At 41.5% G+C, this 25,511-nt stretch overlaps 1 protein-coding gene across 1 annotated transcript in view; it reads right to left on the bottom strand.

Annotated features, from left to right (window-relative positions):
• The window catches only part of LOC132815750 (inactive phospholipase C-like protein 2), a 278,675-nt gene that overhangs the window by 22,667 nt on the left and 230,497 nt on the right, over nucleotides 1-25,511 (bottom strand). The window contains exon 4 of the mRNA XM_060824874.1: nucleotides 1,050-1,125. Coding sequence (XP_060680857.1) covers nucleotides 1,050-1,125 — 76 coding nt within the window. The remainder of the gene's footprint in view (nucleotides 1-1,049; nucleotides 1,126-25,511) is intronic.

The following is a 25,511-nucleotide window of genomic DNA, read 5'->3' as shown; positions in this document are numbered from 1 at the left end:
TAGATTAGATTAGATTCCCAATGGTGTGGAAACAGGCCCATCAGTCCAACAAGTCCACACCGACCCTCCGAAGAGTAACCCACCCAAAACCATTCCCCTCTGACTAATGCACCTAATACTATGGGCTATTTAGAATGGTCAATTCACCTAACCTGCACATCTTTGGACTGTGGAAGGAAACAGGAGCACCCGGAGAAAACCCATATAGACACAGGGAGAATGTGCAAACTCCACACAGACAGACAGTCACCCAAGGCTGGAATTGAACCTGGGACCCTGGTGCTGTGAGGTAGCAGTGCTAACCACTGACCCACCGTACTGCCCCTGGAATTCTCTGGAGAAGGTTGCAGCCGAGGAGCAGGAAGGAAACTTGCAGCTGGATTAACAGGAATGAAGTGGAGCTTGGATGGTGGTGGGGTGGTGGAATGCATGTTCTGGTTACAGTTTTTGATTTTCGAGAGTGATGGTCTAATGATTCTGGGGTTATTGGGAAAGTGGACCAGTCAATGATCTGCAGGTGTCTAATCCCAGTGGGATTCTTTGGATCAGGAAGCAGGGATAATAGTAAGCAAGAAAGCAGGTATGCTTAGTGAGCGAAGCACTCTTTCAACATAGAAAAGGTACCTTTGTCTGCTGTTAGATTTTATACCAGAATTAGGCAACACTTGCAGAAGAATCCTCAAAGTGTGCTAATTGCTAGCAAGCGATTTAAACTAATCAGTTGAGCCTGTAAAGTGATGTGCATAAGCAGGAACCCATTCTCTGCAAATAAAACAAATATTACAAGCCTTGTGCATTTTTTGATTTACCTGGGAACTTGGAGAACCTAAAGTTCCCTGTTGCTTTCTCCATAGTAAAGTCTTGGCCAATCAGAAATGACTTGCTAGCCAATCACCATCTTTCTGTCCTGTAGCATATATTGTGATTGTTTGAAAATTGGCATTTTTGCCATTTTTGTTGGTAAGAGCAAGATAAAAAAGCTTTGTCAACATGCCTTTCCGTTCAGCAATATTTAGATTCTGTACTAACATGCAGTAATCTGCACTTACCTGCTCTTTGACACTGCATTATTTTTTCCCACACTCCATCACCATTTTCTAACAGAGTTTTTGTTGTTTGGATCATCTGGGGAATGGAAGAAAAAAAAGTCGATCACTATATTGTTATTTTGTTTTACCATAAATTAGAGCTGATTTTAAATAAATGTTCCTTGGCAGAATCAATGATTTCCTTTTCCTTTGGTAACTGTGTCACAAAGATCAATGGTTATAACTGCAGGAGTCTACATTGAAAGTATAATTGAGCATAACTTTAGACTGAAGCCAAAGTAAAGATAAATTAGCAAGCATAAACCCTCTAACACTAAATTTCTTAACATTTCAAAAATAATATGTTATGAAGGAGAACAGTAAATTACAAAGAATATTAAACTCCTAGTTAGTAATTGAAAGCATTACATTTCAAGATTTCATCTTTAAAAAAAAAGTTTACTGTATAAGAACTAAACAAAGCAAGTATGAACAGCATCACATTTCATGAAAAGTTGTTATTTACGTAAGTCTGACCCTATACTATATAGGATCTTGTGTATTCATTCACTCCTGAATGGAACTGAATTTATTGTCATGTGTACCGAGGTACAGTGAAAAGCTTTGTCTTGCGAGCAATACAGGCAGATCACAGAGTTAAGTAGCATAGATAAGTAAATCATAGGTAAACAGCAGCAAAAACAAAAACACAGGGACAGGCAAATGTTAAGAGTTTCAGAGTCCATTCAGTATTCTAACAACAATAGGGTAGAAACTGTTTCGAAATCTGTTGGTGCGTGTGTTCAGGCTCCAGAAACTTCTCCACGATGGTAGAAGTTGTGGAAAAACATTGCCAGGGTGGGATGGATCTTGACAGCGGGCCTGGTAGATGGAATCTATAAGTGGGAGGTTGGCCTTTGTGATTATCCAGGCTGAGTTCACCACTCTGTAACCGCCTCCGATCTATAATGGTACAGTTGCCATACCAAGTAGTGATACATCCAGACAGAATGCTCTCAATGGTGTACCGATAAACGTTGGCAAAGATAGTCACCGCCATGCCAAATACCCTCAGCTGCCTGAGAAAGAGATGTTGGGATAGATCAAGGTGTGCCCCAGCACTTAGGAATTTGCTGATTCTCCTCAATGTTCTTCTCATTATCCAACTGATGTGATATTTATCAGGGTCTGGCTTGGTAACCCTCCAGTTCTCTTAACAATTGTTGGCACCCTGCTCAAGCATGGCTTTCTTGTTCAGTGTCTCTGCAATCTCTGAAATTCTTTTGCTTCCAGACTACAGATCCTGACAGACTCACTCAGCTTCTCAGAGCTGCTCCCAGCCTTCAAGTGTTTGTTAGAAATCACATGGATAAAAGCCAAAATGTCCATCTATCAAAAATCTATCCTTGCGAAAATGTGGCACACCTAGGATGTGTTAATCATCTGCAACTGTCAATTTTTGAAAATAATATGAGCAATTTAAACTCCTTATAATAGCTATAGACATCTAAGTTCGAACTATACTGTAAAAGGAAGATCCTTGGGAAAAGTTTGATGAGCAGAGAGACCTGGGAGTTCAGGTTCATCGTTCCCTGAAAGTGGCTACATAGGTAGATAGAGTGGTCAAAAAGGCATATGGAATGCTTGCCTTCATCAGACAAGGTACTGAGTATAAGAGCTGTCAGGTCATGTTAAAATTGTACAAGACTTTGCTTCGGCCACATTTAGAATACTGTGTACAGTTCTGGTCACCACATTACCAAAAGTATGTGGATGCTTTGGAGAGGTGCAGAGAAGGTTTACGAAGATGTTGCCTGGTATGGAAGATGCTAGCTATGAAGAGAGGTTGAGTAACTTAGGATTGTTTTCATTAGAAAAAAGGAGATTGAGGGGGGGACCAGATTGAGGTCTACAAAATCATGAAGGGTATAGACAGAGTAGATACAGGGTGAGGGATTCAATAATGAGAGGTCACACGTTCAAGGTGAGTGGTGAAAGGTTTAAGGGGGATATACACAGCAAGTACTTTACACAGAGGGTGGTAGGTGCCTGGAACACATTGCCAGCAGAGGTAGTAGAGGCAGGTACAGTAGATTCATTTAAGGTGCATCTAGACTGATGCATGAGTAGGTGTGGAGCAGAGGGATATAGATGCTTAGGAAATGGGCAGTAGAGTAGATTTGGATTGGCTTAGTCTTGGAGGGCTGAAGAGCATATTCCTGGGCTGTAAATTTTCTTTTTTTTTTGTTCTTTGTTCCACCAACAACCATGGAAAGGGGACACTTACGTATAATGGTTTCTAAATTCAAACTGATTTTTAAAAATAAACACAAGACAGCAGTTGTGCTATGTCTGTTTAACTATCCTCCCCTATAAGGTGCTCCCATTTTTTAATTTAAATTTTAAATTCCCAAAATAAAAATGGCATTCTGAAAGCACGAATCAAGAAACTGAACACTTTCACAGCACACATTTACAGATTTATTAACTTTGGGGAATTGTTTGAGTGGTGTTTAAAATTAGCAAGAATCACAAAGTAAGGTTGATCAGTCTAGAAATTTTAGCTTATATTTGGGATGTTAATTCCTTCCCATTAATTTCACAGTGATAAAGTTAACTCAACTGGCCAAAGTACTCGATAATAGTACATCAGAACTCTGAGCTTGACTTCTTTCAGCCTGTTCAACTATTTATAGAGATTGTGGCTGAACTGATTGTGACCTCAATGCCACTTTCTTGGCTGCTGCTCATATCTGACTCCCTCATTATTCAAGAATCTACCTGCCTCAGTTTTAAAAATATTCAATAACCTGCCTTCATCGTTCTGAGGAAGAGAGTTCCAAAGATGTATAACCCTCAGAAAGAAAAATCCTCTTCATCTCCATTTTAAATGAGAAAGCTTTCACATTTGAACTGTATCCCTTAGTTCTCGGCTTTCCAACAAGGGGAAACACCCTTTCAGCATCCACTCTGGCAAGTCCCCTCAGAACTTGACATGTTTCAATAGCCCTAATTTTACTAAACCTGACTTAGCCTGTATAATGCCCTCTCATAAGGAACCAGTCAAACAAATCTTCTCTGAGCTGTTTCTGATATACTCACATCCTTTCTTAAATAAGGAAACCAAAATTGTGTACAGTACTCTAGGTGGGGCTTCATCAGTACTCTATACTATCATAACAAAAAAATGCCTATTTTTATATTCCATTATCCTTGCAATAAATGGTAAGATTTCATTTGCCTTCCTAATTACTTGATATACCTGCAAAACAATCGGAGATGCCTTTAGCAGGATACCCAGAACCCTCAATACATCACATCTTCACCTCCTCCCCATTTAAATAATGTTGTTTTTCTGTTCATACTGCCAAAGTGAATTTGTTCACATTTTCTCACATATTACTTCATTTCTACCCACTGACTTTACATATTGATATTACTTTGCAGACACCTTATATCCTTTTCACAATCTATATTCCTAATTATCTTTGTTTAGCAACAATATATTCCGTCCCTTTGTCCAAGTCATTGATATGAATTATAAATAGTTGCAGTCCCAGCACTGATCCCTGTGGTACTGCACATTTCACATCCTAACAACCTGAAAAAAAACACATTTGTGCTACTTCCTGTCAGCTAACTATTCTCTATCCATGCTAAAATGTTACCTATAACACCACCAGCTGTTGTTTAAATCTCTGATGTGGCATCTTGTCAGCCCTAAAACAGCCCTATTTCCTGCTTTTGGTTGATCTTCTCTTCTTCCTGGCAGAAAAGTACTATTGCAGACAGCTGTACTAAAATAACTAATCAACTTTGCCTTACATTTGAAGAACAGTGAGGTATTCAACTAGTGCCTATAGACCAGTCTCCCAAAAACAACACAGCACCTTCAATGAGGTGGGGAAGATTTGGGAGCAAGTTAGAAAATAAAAGGTATTCATATATTGGGAACAAGACCATATGTCACTATCTAATCTGCTCATTCTCTGTTAATTTGGTGCTTAAAAATGTTTGTTTAATCTGGTAGCTTGTATTATGCATTTAATGTATCATTCAAATGTTACAGGAGTACTAAAACAAAATATAGAACTACACAGCAATGATTCAAAATGGGTGTCTCTTAAACTCGAACACTTAAAACTGCACAGTACAAAACTGAGTTATTTTACAAAGTACTGTGGTTTGTTTCTTGTTCACAGAACATTCACTGTCAAGATTTTCAATTTTGTTTAGTGCAGTTAAAAGATTTGGGGAACAGCATGTTCAAGGATTTTAGAAAATAAGGGAGACTGAGGATGAGAAGGTAACTTGGAAGAACGGAGGGAATAAGCAATGGATATTGAAGAGGGTTTATGATTTCAGATTCAAAGAGAAGACAATACCCGAAAAGAAGAAACTGTTTACAATATTAAGTATCACTTAATTTGGGGAATAAAAGCATAAGTTGGATAATCAACAGATCATGGGAGTAAGATCAAAAGAACAGGAGATGGTTTTCATTAACAAGGTGAATGAAGACAATACAAAAGGGAAGACAGGAGAGCAATTAGAGAAAGATTTTATTCAGGGCTAGGTCATAGAGAAGCTTTAAAGGAAGTTTGGGTAGATGGCCTATTGGGAGTGAATATGGTGCGGTAGATGAGCGTATTGTCTCAATGTCATTGGCAAAGAAACCGAGGGATGTGGGTGCTATCAATAAGGTTAATTTCCATTGCTTATTCCTTATTGTCTATGTGATAATGTTTGAGAACTGCATTGTGAATACAATGAAGTGGCTTGCTATTAAGAATCAATCACATTTCTGAGGGTCTGTAGATGAGGTAAGGTGGGAGGTGTTCTTCTCTAAAGGAAAAGGAGAATCAGATTTTACTTTAATACTACTGCAATGGTTTTGTAGGCCAGTACTGCTAATATTATCTTTATTATTCAAGATTTAATTAATTGAATTTCATTTTCTGAGTTGCTGTGGTAGTATTTGAACTTATAGAGTCATAGAGATGTACAGAATGGAAACAAACCCTTCGGTCCAACCTGTCCATACCGACCAGATATCCCAACCCAATCTCGTCCCACCTGCCAGCACCTGGCCCATATCCCTCCAAACCCTTCCTATTCATATAACCGTCCAAATGCCTCTTAAATGTTGCAATTGTACCAGCCTCCACCACATCCTCTGGCAACTCATTCCATATGTCCCCAGATCCTTAGTCCAGACATCTAGATCACTGCTGTAGTCACATATTCTATGGAAATAACATTCAACAGACAAAAAAAAACTGGTTATGTGGTTTTGCATCCATTTTTAAATAAATGTTTACCCTTTCCTGGCAAAACACTATGACTGATTTTCCAGTGGAAATTGTTCTGGAAGAGCAAGGGCAGGATTCCAGACAGGTCAGGTTACATGCTCACCTTCTGCACATGCAGGCACAATGACAGACCCTGCTTTGAAAGAGGAGAGGCAGATGGAGACACCCCAACTTTGAAGATAGTTATGCAAAGCTGAGATTACCTGACTGATCAGTGATACAGAATGATTCTTTCGGGAGAATCCTGATTATAGAATGTTTTGTGTTGCATGAAAACATGATACCAAGCAATGAAGCCTCACCAGCTGTAACTGCAAAAAGATCTTGCCAATCATACACGCATGTCCCAGATACCTGACGTTGTCTACTATCTTTGCAAGGTTATCATCAGCTGGAAAACAAATGCGTGGGCGGCACGGTGGCACAGTGGTTAGCACTGCTGCCTCACAGCGCTTGAGACCCGGGTTCAATTCCTGACTCAGGTGACTGACTGTGTGGAGTTTGCACGTTCTCCCCGTGTCTGCGTGGGTTTCCTCCGGGTGCTCCGGTTTCCTCCCACAGTCCAAAGATGTGCGGGTCAGGTGAATTGGCCATGCTAAATTGCCCGTAGTGTTAGGTATGGGGTAGATGTAAGGGTTTGGGTGGGTTGCGCTTCGGCGGGTCGGTGTGGACTTGTTGGGCCGAAGGGCCTGTTTCCATACTGTAAGTAATCTAAATGCGTAGGTACTATAATGTCAGCTGCTGCTAACATACACCAGAGAACTATCATAGCCTGTAACAACCAGTCAGCTATAGTTTCAAACCGAAACAGGGAATTTCCTTTCCCTTTGAATGTTTTTAATCCCGTGCACATGTAGCCTTCGAGAAAAGCTGCCAAGGGACTGTATTGCCATTTGAAGCTTTCTAAAAGATTTCAGAAATTTATCACTTTACTATGAGCATTCTGTTTATTCTGATCATTTTAAATTTAAATTTGTAAAACATTTTTTTGTTTCATCATGAGTGCACACGTTACATCTGGTCAGGCCTGCACCTGGAGCTGTTAATAATTGTGTAAATCAGCCAACCCATGAAATTTGTTCGCTTTGATTCAATTGTAACGCTTTGACATTTAGAGGTAGCAGACTGTGAATTAAAGTTCTACTTTAAAGACAGAAGTGCAAAATCTAGGTTGACATTCTGTTCCAGTTTTGAGGGGAAACTTCATTGCTGGAGTTCCTGAAATTGGATAAGCCATTAAACAGCAGACCTGTATACCTTCTCAGTGTAAAAAAAAATTAGTAAAATTCTGTCTGAAGTCTTAGTCAAAGTAAACATCTTCAACCAGCATCAGTAAAATAAATTAGTTAGTGATCACAACATGGTTATTTTAGAACTTGCTATCCGTGAATAGGCAACTTTTTCTACTTTACTACAGTGCACTTCAAAAATACTTCATTGGCTATAAATTGACACAAGAAACTAAGGGTGGTGAAAGGTTCTTTACAAAAGCAAGTCTTGCCTTCATTGGAGCGATGTTAGCAATTTGGCATTGATTCAAGATTATTTTTCTCCAAATATTTCAGCATTAGCAATACATAACCAAAATTCAAAGTCCAAGAACAGAACGGAACATGCACTCATTTTGAACAACGGTCACTAGACCTGAAACATTAACTCTGACTCTACAAATGCTGCCAGACCTGCTGAGTTTTTCCAGCAATTTCTGTTTGTTTCAGGTTTCCAGCATCCGCAGTTCTTTATTTCTTTTGTTAATTCTTAAATATTTTCTAAAGCTAAAAAAAACCAAACTTTAATATTTATTTCTATTGAGAAACAGAGGACAATAGTGTAATAATTTGCTCTCATGCCAATATTTTCCTTCTAGTTGCTCTAACAAGCCTGCCAATGTTTTTACAAACAGTAGATTTACAGATATGCTACGTTAGTTCACTGAAGGAAACTGTGGGGTCATTCACCAGAGGATATCACTGGACATTAATGGCTATTAACATTACAAATGACCAATATTTCTTACTAAGCCAATTATTTTGGCTACACAACATCTCAGCTAAATGCTGTGGAACCAGTACAGATTGGAAATAAACCATCCTGGTCTGTGAAAGATTTATTTACTGAGCCATTCCAAGAGTATCGGATAATGTGAATATTTTTTCATGCTAACTGCATGAGAAACTTTCTTTTCTTATTACTCACAAGTGGACTAATTTCAAAATATTAATAGCAAATCAGAAATACATTTGAAAATATTTTTATTTTATACTACATTTGGAAAATAACACCATGTTAGATAAAGAGACTATGGCACATTTGAAGTCCTTAACTTAAAGTATTAGAGTTTCATTGAATACATTTAATTTCTTCACTATCTGACTCAGTACTTCATCACAATTAGTTACCCAAAAAGATACAAACAAGCACTACTCAAATAAAAATATTTCACTGAAATAACCACAAGGCAATTACTTATAATTCCTTGTAAATATTTCATTTTTTAAAATAAAAGTGCAAGTATTCATTCGTTTATTGTTTGCACTTGGTAAGGTTTATAATGGCAGGAGAACTCAGCCCCGTGGAATGCTCCTCCTGAAATATGATTTTAGGGATGCTTCCAGTCTCCACGGTGACCGTGCATACAGGAAGTGTGCTCAGCTGCAGATTCTAATTGACCACATCAAGTGGCTTAAGGTGTGGATGGACTCACTGTGGAGTAAACCTATGGATGTCATGGATAGCACATTTAGTGAGCTGGTTACACCACATGTAGGGGCTATGCTGGCAGAAAAGCATTCGGTGACCATCAGGAAGACTGGTAAGCTTGGGCAGGTAGTGCAGGAGTCCCAAGTGGCCATTCTCCTTTCAAACTGGATACTGTTAAAGGAATGGCTTCTCAGGGGAAGCAGCAACAGCCATATGTGTGGCAATACAGTTGGCTCTGCTGTACAGCAAGGGAGGAAAAAGACAGAGAGCTTTAATAATAGGGGACTGGATTGTCAGGGAAACTGGCAGGTGGTTCTGTGACGGCAAATGAGACTTGAATGGTTTGTTGCGTCCCTGTGCCAAGCCTGGGGATGTCCCAGAGTGGCTGCAGAACTATGTTAGTCCCACAAAAAGAAATGAGGTCCTGGAATAGGAATTTGGAGAGTCAGGTGATAAATTAAGGAGGAAGACCAAGAAGGTTGTAATCTCCAGGTTACTTCCAATGCCATGTGTTACATAGCATTGAAATAAGAAGATAGATCAGATGAATGTGTGGCTAAAGGGATGGTGTAGGAGGGACAGCTTTAGATTTTTGGATCACTAGGACAGTTTCTGGGGTAAGTGGGAGCTGTACAAGCTGGGCGAGTTGCACCTGAACCTTAATGGATTAATATCCTTGTTGGGAGATTTGCTTGTGCTTTTGGGGAGGCTTAAACTAATTTGGCGGGTCAATGGAACACAGTAGTTGTAAAGTCAAGAGCAGGTCCAATCAAATACAGAAGGGCAATTCAGTAGGGAAGGGAGGACAGGGCCAGGATAAGGCTTGTGGGAGGTCCACAAAGCTAAATTGTATCTATTTTAATGCAAGAAGCTTGAATGGTAAGGTTGATGACCTTACAGTATTGATCAGGATTTGGGAATGCAATATAGTTGCAATCATTGAGACATGGTTGAAGGAATGTTAAGACTGGAAGCTCAACATTCCAAGGCACAGAATTCTAAGACATGATTGGAGGAGAGATGTGAGATGATGAGGGTGGGAGGGGGGAATTGTATTATTGATTAGGAAACCATCACCGCAGTAACGAGCGAGGATGAACTAGAAAGGTCTTCAAATAAGGCATCCGGGTAGAGTTTAGAAATTAAAAAAGCGGCAATTATATTGTTGAGATTGTACTACAGGCTTCCCAACAGTCAGAGGGAGAGGTGCAGATATATAGGCAAATCACAAAAAGGTGTGAGAAAAACAGGGTTATAGTTATAGGGGACTTCAACTTTGCTACCATTAACAAGGATCAGCTTAGGTGAAACATTTAGACAGGGTGCAGTTTTTAAAGAGCATCCAGGAGATCTTTCTGTGCCAGTACTTAAGTAATCCTAACTTAGATGAGGCAGTGTTAGACCCAACCCTAGAGAATGAATTCACTCAAGTGATTGACTTATCAGTGGGTGATCATTTTAGAGACAGTGATCATAATTTTGTCAATTTCAAAGTTATTATGGAAAGGGATAAGGGCAGTGCAGAAGTTACATGTCTAAATTGGGGGAAGGCAGATTTCAATACCATTAGACAAGGTCCAGTAAACATATACTGGGAGCAGCTACTTGCAAGTAAGTCTACGTTTGGAAAGTGGGAATCTTATAAAAGTAGTATAGTCAGAATTCACGGCGAACATTTTCCTCTAAGAGTGAAGGGCAGAGGCAACAAATCCAATGATCTCTGGATGTCAAGGAATATGGGTCAATAAGTGTGGTGCTCGAAAAGCACAGCCGGTCAGACAGCATCTGAGGAGCAGGAAAGTTGACATTTTGAGCATAAGCTCTTCATCAGGAATGTCCAAGGGAGCTGAGAGATAAATGGAAGGGGGTTGGATCTGGGGGAAAGGTAGCTGGGAATGCAATAGGTAGATTAAGGTGGGGGTTGATAGTGGTAGGTTAGATTGGAGGAATGCAATGAATAGGTGGGAAGGAAGATGGATAGGTAGAATAGTTCAAGAGGGCAGTGCTTGAGTTAGAGGGTTGGATCCGGGATAAGGTTGGGGGAGGGAAGGTCAGAAAACTGGTGAAATCAATATTGATCCCATGTGGTTGGAGGGTCCCAAGACGGAAAATGAAGTGTTCTTCCTTCAGGCATCAAGTGGCTTGGATTTGGTAGTGGAGGCGGCCCAGGACTTGCTTGTCTTTGGAGGAGTAAGAGGGGGAGTTGAAGTGTTCCGCCACAGCAACCTGGACTACACCTCTTCCCACCCCTCCTCAAGTAAAAACACTATCCCTTACTCCCAAATCCTCTGCCTCTGCCACATCTGCTCCTAGGAGGACCAATTCCACTCCAGAACATCCCAGATGGCCTCCTACTTAAAGTATGGCACTGTAACTGAACAATTCAACAAGATGGAGCAGTGTCTTATGCTATTGCTGACTGCTTCTTGAAACAAAACTTCTCTTCTGGATTTAATAGAGTTGAAGACTGTACTTGATGGCTAACTCCCGAGTTTTTCTCTGAGAATCCCTTTCGGAAAATTAAAAATGTAGCATAACTGATTGACATCTTAGTTCAATATATAAACTCATCATCGTCATTTCTGTTTCCTGTATAGGTCATGCATTTCTGATTGAAGTAGGGCTAGAGATAATCTTTTACCTTTCCTTAGTTACTGGTAAAGTGCCAGAAGATCAAAGCATGACTAATGAAACAACCATATCCAAGAAAGTCTTGCAATATGTCAAAAGACCAACAGAACAGTAAAGGAGTGGGGATAGCCATGATTGTAAAGGATCACATTAGGCTTTAGTGAGATAAGATCTGGCCACAGAAAATCATCAAGTAGAACCAGTATAGAAGGAAATTGGGATCAGTGAAATTCAAAGAACACCAGTGGCAGTTGTTTATAGATCTCATAAGAGAAGTTATGGAGTTGGCAAGAGTATTAAATAACAACTCATCAGCAATTGTAACAAATGTAACAATTGTGAGTGGCTTTAATCTTTATATACACTGAAACAATCAAATTATTAAAGATGATTTAGAAGATGAGTTTGTCAAATGTCATTGTGAGAGTGTTTTGTAGCAATCCATTTTGGAACAGACTTGGGATGAAGCAGTTTTAGTTCTAATATTCTGGAATGAAGCAGAGTTAGTTGGAAACGATATCATAAAAAAATCTACTGGTAAATAGTGATCATAACAGTGCTGAACTTTATGCTAAGTTTAAAAATGACATATGCCACATCTGAGTATCTTAAGCTTAGTTTAGTTTATCTTTAAGTAAAGCCAAGTGCATAGGTGCGATGGAAGAACTGGCTAAGGTTAATTGGGTAAATAGACTAAAAGATATGTTTGTAATTAAACAATATAAAACATATAAAGAGAAAGATAAAAATACAACAAAAATACATTCCACTGAGAAACAAAACTAAGCAAGATAAACCCCAGGAAGATAAAGTCAATATTAGAATAAAAGGAGAAGCTCAGTGTTGCTAAATACAACAGCAATTCTGAGGGTTGGGAGTGGCTTTGGAAATCAGGAAAGGGCAACCTAAATGTGAAGGGGAAGAAACAGAAGCAAGGAAAATAGCCAGGAATATTGTAAAATATGCTATATTGAGTTTCAAATTCCATTATCTGATTTAAAATTTAAGACTGAAATGGTTTTAAAAAAGGAAGAAGAAAAGGACTTAAAATGGATACAAGCATTACCTGACCACACAAATGGCAAGGTTTCGTGGAACCAACATAGATTAGACAAGAGACAGCTGAACTGAAATTAACTGTTTTATCCCCCAGGAGGAGTGAAAAGTCTATTTACCCATTTCATATCCAATTTGCATAACTTCACACGTTGGAGATTAAATCATCACCCACAATTATGAAGCCTGAAAAGTAACAACTTCCAGCAGATGGCATCTAAGTAGTTGTTTGGTAATGCGGAACTTGAGTGTGGATGAGAAAAAAATAACATTTTGTCAAAGCTTTCCATCTTGAATTCAGCAGGACAATTAGTAAACATTCCAACTTCAGGGAAAACATTGAAGCTGTACGGCGGGAGTGTGGTTTAATCAGCAAGTAGAGTATGATTGGTTCAGGCACAGTCATGGAGAATGCATCAGGTGTTGGTGATAGACAGTTAACTTTTTTAAAACAATTTTACATGAGGAAGATTACTTGGGCAACTCATTGTCCTGGAAGTTAAATCAAATGGCTGCCATCAATTCTATTGCATTCATCAGGTACAATGTTTGCACATGTTCTTCTTTTCTGCAAGGAATAGGATTGTGTGGCTTAATAGATGCAGCTTCCAGTACATGGATTAGACAAGAGACAGCTGTTCACCACATTATAAGCTTGACTGAAAGTCCAAAAGTGGTTGTCAGTATAATTTTTACACGCACTGGATTGTTAAGGACCAGGCCAGACACCTTCAAAACATTTCAAAAAAGGTAGCCCAGACCCTAACTTTTCTAATTGTTTTGAGTAGGTCCTAAAATGATGCATCTGGTCAAAACCCCTTGCTTTTAAACAAAACAGAATTTATTTACAGAGTACCAAATGAAACACAAAAGAGAACAGAATACAGAATAACTTATCCTATCTGAAAACCCAACAGACTATCCATTTTAATGATGCTGTTCCAAAGTCCTGCAACAATCCCCATAAACACTTCATGGCAAAAAAGATAAAATCAAACACAGGGTCTCACAGGGAAAGAGAGATTCAGCATGGAGCACCTTCTTTCATGTAGCTGTTTCTTTGACCAGCAGGCTCAAAAAAATGATCACTTACTGAAACCAAACAAAACCAGACCAGAGTTGGGAGAACTGGCCACTCCCCTTTCATTGTACAAGTGTTTTTTTAAAATCTAAAAGCTTCTTCAAGTAGATAGACAAAATGTAACTTCTGTCTTTACGATCCCTCTGAAAAAAAACTCAAGGACCTTGTTAAAAGAGCAGCATTGTCACAGAATTATCAAGCAAATGTTGTTAATTGTGATATTATATCTTTTATTGGGTACTATGTTGTAAGCTTTGCAAATGCAGGCTGGTTGGGTACAGTCAATACCTTGCTTGTTGTGAACAGTTATAGGGATACATTGTTTGATGCAATCTGCCGATCTTTGGCATATATTTGAACAGCTGCTTGTAAAAATTTTTTTAACACGCTTTAATCTGTCTCATCTTGCACTCAAACACACCTTTGAACAATCAGATGAACTTCTTTTGCTCAAAGTCCTTGTTCAGAAATGAGCCAGGGTTTCTTTACTACTGTCCACATCTAGAGTAGGTGTGGGGTTTTGGGTCTCCATTTGAAAGGAGATACTTCCAAAGGACACAGTACAGTGAATGTTCACAGAATTGGTTCTGGGGATGAGAACATTGTCCTATGATGCAGGCCTTTGAGTAAAATGGGCCTTTGTACTCTCGCAGTTAGAAGAATGTGAGGCCATCTCATTGAAACTGGAGTGAGGAATTCTGCAAACTTACAGCAATTAGGAAGTCAATTTTCATCATCTCAGCCCAAATTAATCAGCCCTTTATCCTAAGACTGTGTCCCTGTGTTTTAGATTCCCTGACTGGTGTCTTCCCAAACATGCCCCTTCAGAATATTAGAAGAATGAGAGACAATCTCATTGAAATATACAAGATTCGGGAAGGGGCTTGATTGGGTAGACGTTGGGTAGTCAATGAATCTAAAACACAGGGACAATCTTAGGACAAAGGACCGATGATTTAGGGCTGAGATGAGGAAAATTTACTTCATTCAAAAGGTTGTGATCTGCCGAATTCCTTACTCCAGAGGGCTGTGAATGCTCCATTATTGAATGCATAATGTTCTGGGATGGTTACATTTTTGATCTTGCAGAGTATCAAGGGAAAGGGGGAACAGGCAGGAAGATGGAGGTGAAGTTCAAGAGTAAGCCGCAATCATATTAAAAGGTGGAGCAGGTTTGAAGGGCCACATAGTCTATTCCTGCTCCTATTTGTCTTTTTGTCACTATACCTGTTGAATATTATGGGAGACAGAATAGTATATTAGTATTCTGATAATTAGCAAAAACTGCCTAAAAGCATTATATTTACATTCTGTGAGTCTCTTTCTGTCACACTTTGATGACAGTATGAGTTTCGTTATCAAAGAATTCACAATGAGCAAATTCAGAGGTTATATACTTGAAGCATAAATATTGTAAGAGCAGGAAAATGGAACTAATCTTTGAAAAACCCAGCATTGGCATAATGGGTCAACTGCTTTTTTAACTACTTGTTAGTCTATGATTTGCTAGGAACTCAAAACTGTCTTTTTTCTATAAGTAACAATTTTTGAGACAAATCCATTAGAGTGGAGCCCTAGAGTTCTTACCAAGGCAAATTAAGCTGGAAATTCCTGGAAACGATGCAGGAATCCTAAATGATGCACAATCCTAATTCCAGTATTTTCCCAAGTATCCTAATGGTCACTTCCAAGAATTATAGTAGACTGGATTTTAAATCCCCCACTGACAACCTGGGGCTCTAAAAATCCAGCAGGTGCCTGCTCCTACCCCGATTCATGACCCTCAGGCTAAACGATAGAGCAGCCCTATGGTGACTGCAATTATACTAGCAGAGGTAGCAGTGTAGGTGGCCCATCCACTAGCAGGAGATTGAAATCCTCACATGGGCAATTAATGGCTACATCAAATACCTAGACTGTCAGGTTTTTCTGTTCAGGTAGTAGTGGGGATAATGGTCTAGTGTCATCTTAATTGCTCCTCCATGATTTTCAGGTGGATTCCCCAAAGTGATATCACTTCTTGGATTTTACTGCCCCTATCGCCTTTCAACCACAAGCTTGAAATAATTTCACAAGGGCTGGTATCTTTATCACCAGAAGTCACCCTTTATTTACACATGGTGTAACTTGACACTCAGGGAGTCCCTCTCCCACTGCAACTCTCAGGTCATTTCCTCTGCCCTGAAGCTCTTCAACCATGTCCTGAAACAAACTTGCTACCACAGCCACATCTGCTTCCTCAGTTCCTGCCTCCGTAACCAACTCATCCCACACGGACCCCAGACCACCTTTAAACCAGCAGAGTTCACACCCGAACAGGACAAACAGTACAGACTACAGATTCAAAAATACCAGCAATGATTCTCCTTCAAGATCCTCCGCTCCACGCTTGCAGCAATGCGCCGGCACCTAACCTCTCTACAGTCAGCCCTGCCTCAGCTGATGGCCACACTCTCTCAGAATTGCAAAGCACCAACTCTGTACTATGTCCTCAGGAGAATTCATACTCTCAACAAACAGTATTTCAAACATCAAAAACTGTAAGTACAACAAACGTTTATCTACCCACCTCCATAACCAGTGCTCCCCAAACATTCCAGAAGACTGCCCCGGCCTCTGGAACTGCTCGGACGCCATTAGCTATGCGGCTGGTGCAGCTGCCACTCTCATGCTAATTGATGATGTCACTTCCGCCCCCAATCATGGCCACTGCCACAACTACTTCCGCCCCTCACAATACCGCATGCATCATATGTGACATCACTTCCGCCAATCACATCATCGCTGATGCCACACGCTCAGTGACTTCCGCCACCCCTATTGTTGTGTCTGCCACCACTTCCACCCCCAATAACACCACTCACGCGCATTCTGTTGACATGCCCCCCCCCCCAAACACACATCCCACTGTCACCATTCCCGGCCCCCAGAACCCTGAGGGGAACACCACCCCTGCTCATGACTCCACCCCCATTCCCCCCACCATCACACCCACTCCAGTTACTGGCTCTGCTCCCCACTCGATCCCAGATCCCAGCCCTGCTGAGTTTTCACCATCCCTCCAGACCTTCCCCTCACTGGGGACGGACGATCAGTCCTCAGAAAAGGACTCACCTTCATCCCCCTCCATCCAAGCATCAATTAATTTAATACACGCCGTGACGTCAAACACTACTTCCGCCGCCTCCGCCTCCGAGCTTACTTTCACAATCAGGACTCCCGCCCACCTTCCGAGGACCCCTTCGCCCACCTCCAACACACTGCATCCACCTGGACACCCCACGCTGGCCTATTACCTGCCCTCGACCTCTTCATTTCCAACTGCCGCTGGGACATTAACTGCCTCAACCTGTTTACCCCCCTCCCCCACTCCAACCTCTCACCCTCACAAAGCACAGCCCTCCAATCCCTCTGCTCCAATCCCAACCTCACCATTAAGCCAGCGGATAAAAGGGGCGCACTGGTAGTCTGGCGCACTGACCTCTACGCTGCTGAAGCCAAACGCCAACTCGAGGACACCTCTTCCTACCGCCCCCTCGACCATGACCCCACCACCCCATCACCAAACCATCATCTCCCAGACCATACAGAACCTCATCACCTCAGGAGATCTCCCACCCACAGCTTCCAGCCTCATAGTCCGGGAACCCCGCACTGCCCGGTTCGACCTCCTTCCCAAGATCCACAAGCCTGACCACCCTGGCCGACTCATTGTCTCAGCATGCTCCTGCCCCACTGAACTCATCTCTACCTACCTTGACACTGTCCTACTCCCCCCAGTCCAGGAACTCCCCACATGTGTTCGAGACACCCACGCCCTCCACCTCCTCCAAGACTTCCGTTTCCCCAGCCCCCAACGCCTCATCTTCACCATGGATATCCAATTCCTCTACACCTCCATCCGCCATGACCAGGGACTCCAAACCCTCCGTTTCTTCCTCTCCTGACGTCCCCAACAGTACCCTTCCACCGACACTCTCATTCGTTTGGCCGAACTGGTCCTCACCCTTAACAATTTCTCCTTTGAATCCTCCCACTTCCTCCAGACCAAAAGGGTAGCCATGGGCACACATATGGGCCACAGCTATGCCTGCCTCTTTGTTGGCTATGTAGAACAGTCCATCTTCCGTAATTACACCAGCACTACTCCCCACCTCTTCCTTCGCTACATCGACGACTGCATTGGTGCCACCTCGTGCTCCCACGAGGAGGTTGAGCAATTCATCAACTTCACCAACACATTCCACCCTGACCTTAAATTTAGCTGAACCATCTCTGACACCTCCCTCCCCTTCCTGGACCTCTCCATCTCCATTAATGACGACCGACTTGACACTGACATTTTTTACAAACCCCACAGCTACCTGGATTACACCTCTTCCCCACCCTACCTCTTGCAAAAATGTCATCCCGTATTCCCAATTCCTCTGCCTCCGCCGTATCTGCTCCCAGGAGGACCAGTTCCACCACAGAACACACCAGATGGCCTCCTTTTTTAGAGACCGCAATTTCTCTTCCCACGTGGTTAAAGATGCCCTCCAACGCATCTCGTCCGCATCCTGCACCTCCACCCTGAGACCCCATCCCTCCAACCGTAGCAAGGACAGAACGCCCCTGGTGCTCACCTTCCACCCTACCAACCTTCGTATAAAACCAAATCATCCGCCGACATTTCCGCCACCTCCAAAAAGACCCCACCACCAGGGATATATTTCCTTCCCCACCCCTTTTCGCCTTCCGCAAAGACAGTTTCCTCCGTGACTACCTGGTCAGGTCCACGCCCCCCTACAACCCACCCTCCCATCCTGGCACCTTCCCCTGCCACTGCAGGAACTGCAAAACCTGCACCCACACATCCTCCCTCACCTCCATCCAAGGCCCTAAAGGAGCCTTCCACATCCATCAAAGTTTTACCTGCACATCCACTAATATCATTTATTGTATCTGTTGCTCCCGATGCAGTCTCCTCTACATTGGGGAGACTGGGCGCCTCCTAGCAGAGCACTTTAGGGAACATCTCCGGGACACCCGCACCAATCAACTACACCGCCCTGTGGCCCAACATTTCAACTCCCCCTCCCACTCTGCCGAGGACATGGAGGTCCTGGGCCTCCTTCACCGCTGCTCCCTCACCACCAGACACCTGGAGGAAGAATGCCTCAGTGTTCCGAGGCGGAACACTTCAACCCCAGGGCATCAATGTGGACTTCAACATTTTCCTCATTTCCCCTTCCCCCACCTCACCCCAGTTCCAAATTTCCAGCTCAGCACTGTCCCCATGACTTGTCCTACCAGCCTATCTTCTTTCCCATCTATCCACTCCACTCTCCCCCGCCCCCGACCTATCACCTTCATCCCCTCCCCCCCTCACCTATTGTACTCTATGCTACTTTCTCCCCACCCTGCCCTCCTCTAGCTTATCGCTCCATGCTTCAGGCTCACTGCCTTTATTCCTGATGAAGGGCTTTTGCCTGAAATGTCGATTTAGCTGCTCCTCGGATGCTGCCTGAACTGCTGTGCTTTCCGGCACCACTAATCCAGAATCTGGTTTCCAGCATCTGCAGTCATTGTTTTTACCTACGTAACTTGACACTGGTCTAGCTTCCTCAGAGCCAGATCTCAGAAAGAACAGAAACTCTGACACGTCTGTTTATATCCGTCAGACAGAGCTCCCTGATTGTACCAGATTAACAGCTCCAATCAGGGAACTCGTTAAAATCACATGACCCTCCCATCACAGCTTGCTGGTTTGGCATCTAGCGATATTCCAAACACAGATCTAAATACTGATCTAATACTCAATGTGCTGAAGAGCTGCTAGCCTTTCATTGTTCAGCAGCTATTTGAGGTTGGGGGCGTCCCCTTCAGGAGACTGAAATCAGCCTTTACATGGGTATGCGACAGCAGGTTTTCCAGTCAGTGGCTTCCCTCCCCAAGAAATCCTGCATCTCATGTAACTCAGTCCAATGTAACACCAGTTGAAGCACAATTTTAGACCCTTTATCTCTAACCACAGACCACTGCTGAAGATAATTCTGAAGAACATCTTTGATTGGTTTAGTTGGAAACACATGAGAGGAAAGTTTTATGCTGGTATCAGCATAGCTCCAGGGTCACTTGACTCCAGAAAACCATGTTTTATTTCATAATTTTTGGGGGCTCAAAAAACTCCCATAGCCGTGTTTCTTCATGTAATTAGCTTGAATTTCTACATCCCTCTGTTTGCAATCGAAGCATTATAGGACTCATGGGGGCATTCCATTTAATTGCTGACACCTGAGAAGTACAGTAGAATTACTGGTGTCAATGAAATTGATTTTAAATTATTTTAACGCTGTATTTAAAGTGTTCTACTCCATAGCTTTGCCTGAAGGTAATTTAATTAACTCAAAATTGAAACACAGCAAGCTGTACTTTCATTTTCACAATGTGACTGCAAATTACTTCAAGTAATAATTTGAAATATTTGGTCGAAGCTTTCCTGCAGTTTCCATGTTGAAAACATATGTGTAACAATAGTTACTTAAGATACAGCAATCCTTTCTCCCCTTGCAGATATAGCATGCTGTGCATGAAGTTCAATTATAGAGCCCAATGATATGGCCATCTGGAATCAGTAATACTGTGCAAATGCATTTTCAAAATCAGAAATATGGGTTATAAATTTGACAGACCATAAAAACAGGTCAGGGAATTGTGATACACAATTAACCTGAGTCTGATCTAAGCAACATTTGCAGCACAGAAAAATGAAATTCAGCTTACAGTTTTCAACTATAGGTGATGTTTTGGAACCAAATTGGCAACTGCTCCATGCTCAAACATCTCCAGCATGAGGTCCGCTGAATGTCATTTTATTGAGTGTGTTACAGTGGGTGCATTTGTAGCGCTAGTGAAGCTTCTACCAACATTTAGGAAATAATTAACAATACCTTTTCCTTCTTCGTGTAATTTTTAAGAATGACTCTTGGGCCTTCATCAATTTCAAGAACTGAGATTGTGTGGGCAGCACGGTGGCTCAGTGGTTAGGACTGCTTTCTCACAGCATCAGGGATCTGATTTCAACTTCAGCCTCGGGTGACGATCTGTGTGGAGTTCGCATGTTCTCCCCGTGTCTGTGTGGGTTTCCTCTGGGTGCTCCAGTTTCCTCCCACAATCCAAAGATGTACAGGTTAAGTGGACTGGCTATGCTAAATTGCCCATGTGTCAGGGACAAATATGGGGTAATAGGGTCGGGAAATGGGTCTTGGAGATTTACACTTTAAATGGTCGGTGTGGACTTGTTGGGCCAAATGGCCTGTTTCCACATTGTAGGGATTCTATTCTAAGAATTGTTATTTTTGTTGTAAGATGCGACCCACAGAGAGAATTGGGTACTTCCTGTTTATGCAGCAACAGAGAGAACTTTGGTTTTCAATTGTTATGGTGCTGAGAGCTTGTCCTCGATCAAATTTTGAAGCTAAACATTTCTAAACCAAGTTATGACGACATATGGAAATACTTAGATTTTAAAGTTGTTATCTACACTCTTTTCTGCATAATAGAATTACTAGGTTACCACCTCCATGTGGAAATATAAAATAAAGGTCTTTTTATGAAGCTTGAAAACTGTGGGTGGGAGGTGTTTGTAGGTATAATAAAGCATTTGGGCCTCAGAGACACCCGCTATTGCTACACATGAAAGTGTAAATAATTAGACAGTGCCCTACAAATCTAGGTCAAAACTCTGCATAATTAAGCTCAATAATCAAAATACCTGCACTCCTGCAATTCTAGCCTATTGCATATCCTGGATTTTAATTGCACCAGCATTGATAGCGTGTTAAACCTACCTATTTTGTAAAACTTCTGTTAATCCATAATTTATATAAATTATTTAGATGAAGAGACCCAAAGTAGCTCGATGTGCTGATGACACAGACAGATAGGAAATAAGTTGTGAAGATCAAGGAGGCTAGAAGAGGGTAAAATAAGTTTGGTAAGTGGGCAAAGATCTGGAAAATGGAGTATAATGTAGAAAACCTGTATAGTCTATTTTGATGGGAAGAATAAAAAAAAACAGCATATCTCATGGTGAGAAACAGCAGAGCTGTGAGATGCTGTGGGATCTGGATGTCAAGCTGCAAGAATCATAAACAATTAGCATGCAGGTACAGCAAATATTTTCGAAAGCAAAGAGAATGTTATTGTTTACTAGGAGGACAATTGAATGTAATGGTATGCATGATATTGAGGATCGGTTAGTTCAGTTGGTTGGATGGCTAGTTTGCAATGCAGTATGATGCCAACAGTGAGGGTTCAATGTCCACATTGGGTGAGATCACCATCAAGGTTCCACCTTCGCAATCTTGGCTCTCACCTGAGGCATGGTGACCCTCAGGTTAAACCACCACCTGTTGTCTCTCTCTAATGAGAGGGAAGCCCTATGATCCTTTGGGACTATGGTGACTGCAACATTCTGATGTAAAAGCAGAAACTTATGCTTCAATTATACAGGGCTTTAGTGAGACCCCAAATGAAATACTGTACCTCCCTATGTAAAAAAAGATGTAAGTGCATCAGAGGCAATTGACAACAGGTTTGGTAAACTAATTCTTGGAACAAAATAGCTGTCTCATGAGTAAAATTTGGACAGACAAGGCTGGGGTTTAGAAGATGCAACTTGACTGAAACACAATATCCTGAGAAAATTGACAGGGTGGACGTGGAAAGGATTTCTCTGATGGAGGATTCTAGAACCAGGAGCCATTGTTTAAACTTAAGGGATTGCCCATTTAAAAGAGGAATAAGGATTTATTTTTCTCTCAGAGGATTGAGACCTTTGGGAATTCCTTGCTTCAAAGATGGCAGATGCAGAGTCTCTAAATATTTTTTAAGGAGATAGTTGATATATTATTGATAAGCAAGATAGGCAGTAAAGGGCCATTTGGTCTGAAAGATGAGGCAATTCTTCTTCAGTGGTCAGAGGGATCTAGAGCTGCATCTTACCAACAGCTGGCAATTAAGTGCCAAGGTGACTGGCCAGAAGAGTTGCTGGCCAATTTGGAGACCTGAGGCAAGCCCCAGCAAAAGCAGGGCAGTGTTAATAAAACAGGCAGAAGCAGAGTCACAGCAATGCTGACAAGGCTTAGGACTATTGATGACTCTCCTCTGCACACATGCAAAAAAGTATATTCAGCTTATGGCCTGCTAACGTAATTCTTAAATAAAGCACTGCACTTATACTTTTTTCATCTGCATTTTGGGCATGACAGCAAGACAAATGTCTATTTAATGGATTAGCAGCATGGTGATCGTCAATTAACATGGAAAGCTGAATGTATGCATTGACTGAAAGAATCTAAATTAAACCTTGACGAGGTATCACTATCCCATGGCAACTGTGGAAGGAAATTGCAAAGACAAAAATCGTTACCACTCTCGATGCGAAGAATGGTTCCTGACAAGTGAAGCTAGATGAAAGCAACAGCTTTCTAACTATATTCTGGATGCACTTGAGATACACATGACTGTTGATGCTGTTTGGCATTTCCACTGCTCCAGAAGAATATCAATACAGACAACATGAGAGAGTCAGTGATCTTCTTGGAGAGAAAGGTTTGTTTATGGATGCGGAGAGACAATCCAAGTCAATGCAAGAGCTCACCAGGTGAATCTGAGATGGACCAAGAAGAAATTACAATAAAGATGCCCGAATTTAAGTACATAGGACATGTTCAGCTACTATTATCTAGATTTAGGTAAGGATGGCATGGGGATATGTGGGGGTCCTCTTGTATGAATCACAAAAAGTGATTAACATTCAACAGATAATAGGGAAAACAAATGTATTACTGCTCTTCATTTCAAAGGGAATGGAGTATAAGAAAGGAAAGTTTCACTAGAACTATACAAGGCCACACATAGCATATGGTGAATAGTTCTGGTTTCTTTAACAGAGAGAAGACAGAATTGGACACAGTCCTGAGAAAGATCCCAGGTTGGTTACAGCTATGGAGGGATATTCTTACGAGGAGAGATCGAGTAGGTTGGGCATGTACTTGGAATTTGGAAGAATGAGAGGAGACCTTTTGTAACATACAAGATTCTTTGGGAGCTTGACAGGGTAGGTTGTGAGATGTTGTTTACTATTGTATTGGAGTTTAGAACTAGCAGGCATAATCTCAGAATAAGGGGTTGCCAAAAAGACAGAAGTAAGGAGAATTTTATTGTCTCTGAGGGTTGTGAACCTGTGGAATATTTTTCCTGTGTAGAAGCTGGGTCATTAAGTATATCGAAGGCTAAGATAGATTTTTAAATCAGTAAGGGAATCAAGGATAATGGTGACAAGGCAGGAAAATGTAGTTAAAGATTATCAGATCAGCTATGGGCAGCACGGTGGCACAGTGGTTAGCATTGCTGTCTCACAGCGCCAGAGACCTGGGTTCAATTTCTGCCTCAGGCAGCGTCTGCGTGGGTTTCCTCCGCATGCTCCGGTTTCCTCCTACAGTCCAAAAATATGCAGGCCAGATTAATTGGCCATGCTAAATTGCCCATAGTGTTAGGTGAAGGGGTAAATGTAGGGGAATGGGTGGGTTGCTCTTCGGAGAGTCGGTGTGGACTTGTTGGGCTGAAGGGCCTGTTTCCACACTGCAAGTAATCTAGTCTACGATCTCACTGAATGGCAGGGCAGACTCGATGGAGTGAATGGGACACTTCTGCTTCTATATCTTATGGACTTACTGTGAATGCAATGGGACAGAGCTCTCCACAGTAAACTGAAATAAAATTAGTTTCTGCCTAAAATGACAGAAGAACAGTGGGAAGAATTCAAAAACATAAATTAATGTGATATAGAGTCAGCATATAACCAGAAGTCACAAGAACTCTAAGAGACAAAAGCAAGTCATAAACGTCTAAAAAGACAACACTTAACATATCATTAAAAGAAAACACATGCATGTAAAAGGAAACATCCTCCTGGCAACTGGGAGAGTTATAAACAACATTAAAGGTAGCAAAGAAGATAGGAACAGCTGCAGGGTTGGAATATGAAAAGAAACTTGAAAGGGATATCAACGTTAACAATTAATTTTAAAAATCTATTAGAAAAAGAGGGTTGACAAGAACAATGCAGACACCTTCAAAATTTATTAATGGCGATATTGTCAATGAAAATAAGAAAATGATGAGCATATTAATAACTATTTACAATATTTACAACAGAAGGAGAGGTTCACATTGTGGACTTCCAAAAACCTAATACTGAATCAAGAGCAAGGACTAAAGACAATGGATACTGCAGAGACTATGGGCCCTGACAACATTCCAGTAATAGTAGTGAAGCCCTGTGCTCCAGAAATAGCTGTGCACCTAGCAACTATCCAGTTCTCAATGATGGAAGAGTCCAGTATATCAGTGCAAAAGATAAGGCAAAAGCATTTGCACCAATCTTTAGCCTGAAGTTCCCAGTGGGTGATTCACCTTCTCCAGAGAGCTACAGAATCATAGACACCAATTATCAGTCAATTCAATTCACTCCAATGTGATATCAAGAAACAACTGCAGGCACTGGATATCACAAAGGCTATGTGCCTTGAAATATTCTGACAATGGTACTGAAGATCTGTGCTCCAGAAACTGTTAATCCAGTGCAGCTACAACACTGGCATCTATCTGGTAATATTAAAAATTCCTCAGGTCTGCCTTGCAGGATAAATCCAT

This window comes from Hemiscyllium ocellatum, chromosome 5, assembly GCF_020745735.1.
Source record: "Hemiscyllium ocellatum isolate sHemOce1 chromosome 5, sHemOce1.pat.X.cur, whole genome shotgun sequence".
Lineage (NCBI taxonomy): Eukaryota > Metazoa > Chordata > Chondrichthyes > Orectolobiformes > Hemiscylliidae > Hemiscyllium > Hemiscyllium ocellatum.
The sequence above is the reverse complement of the archived record's forward strand: the minus strand, read 5'-3'. Positions and strand labels throughout refer to the sequence as shown.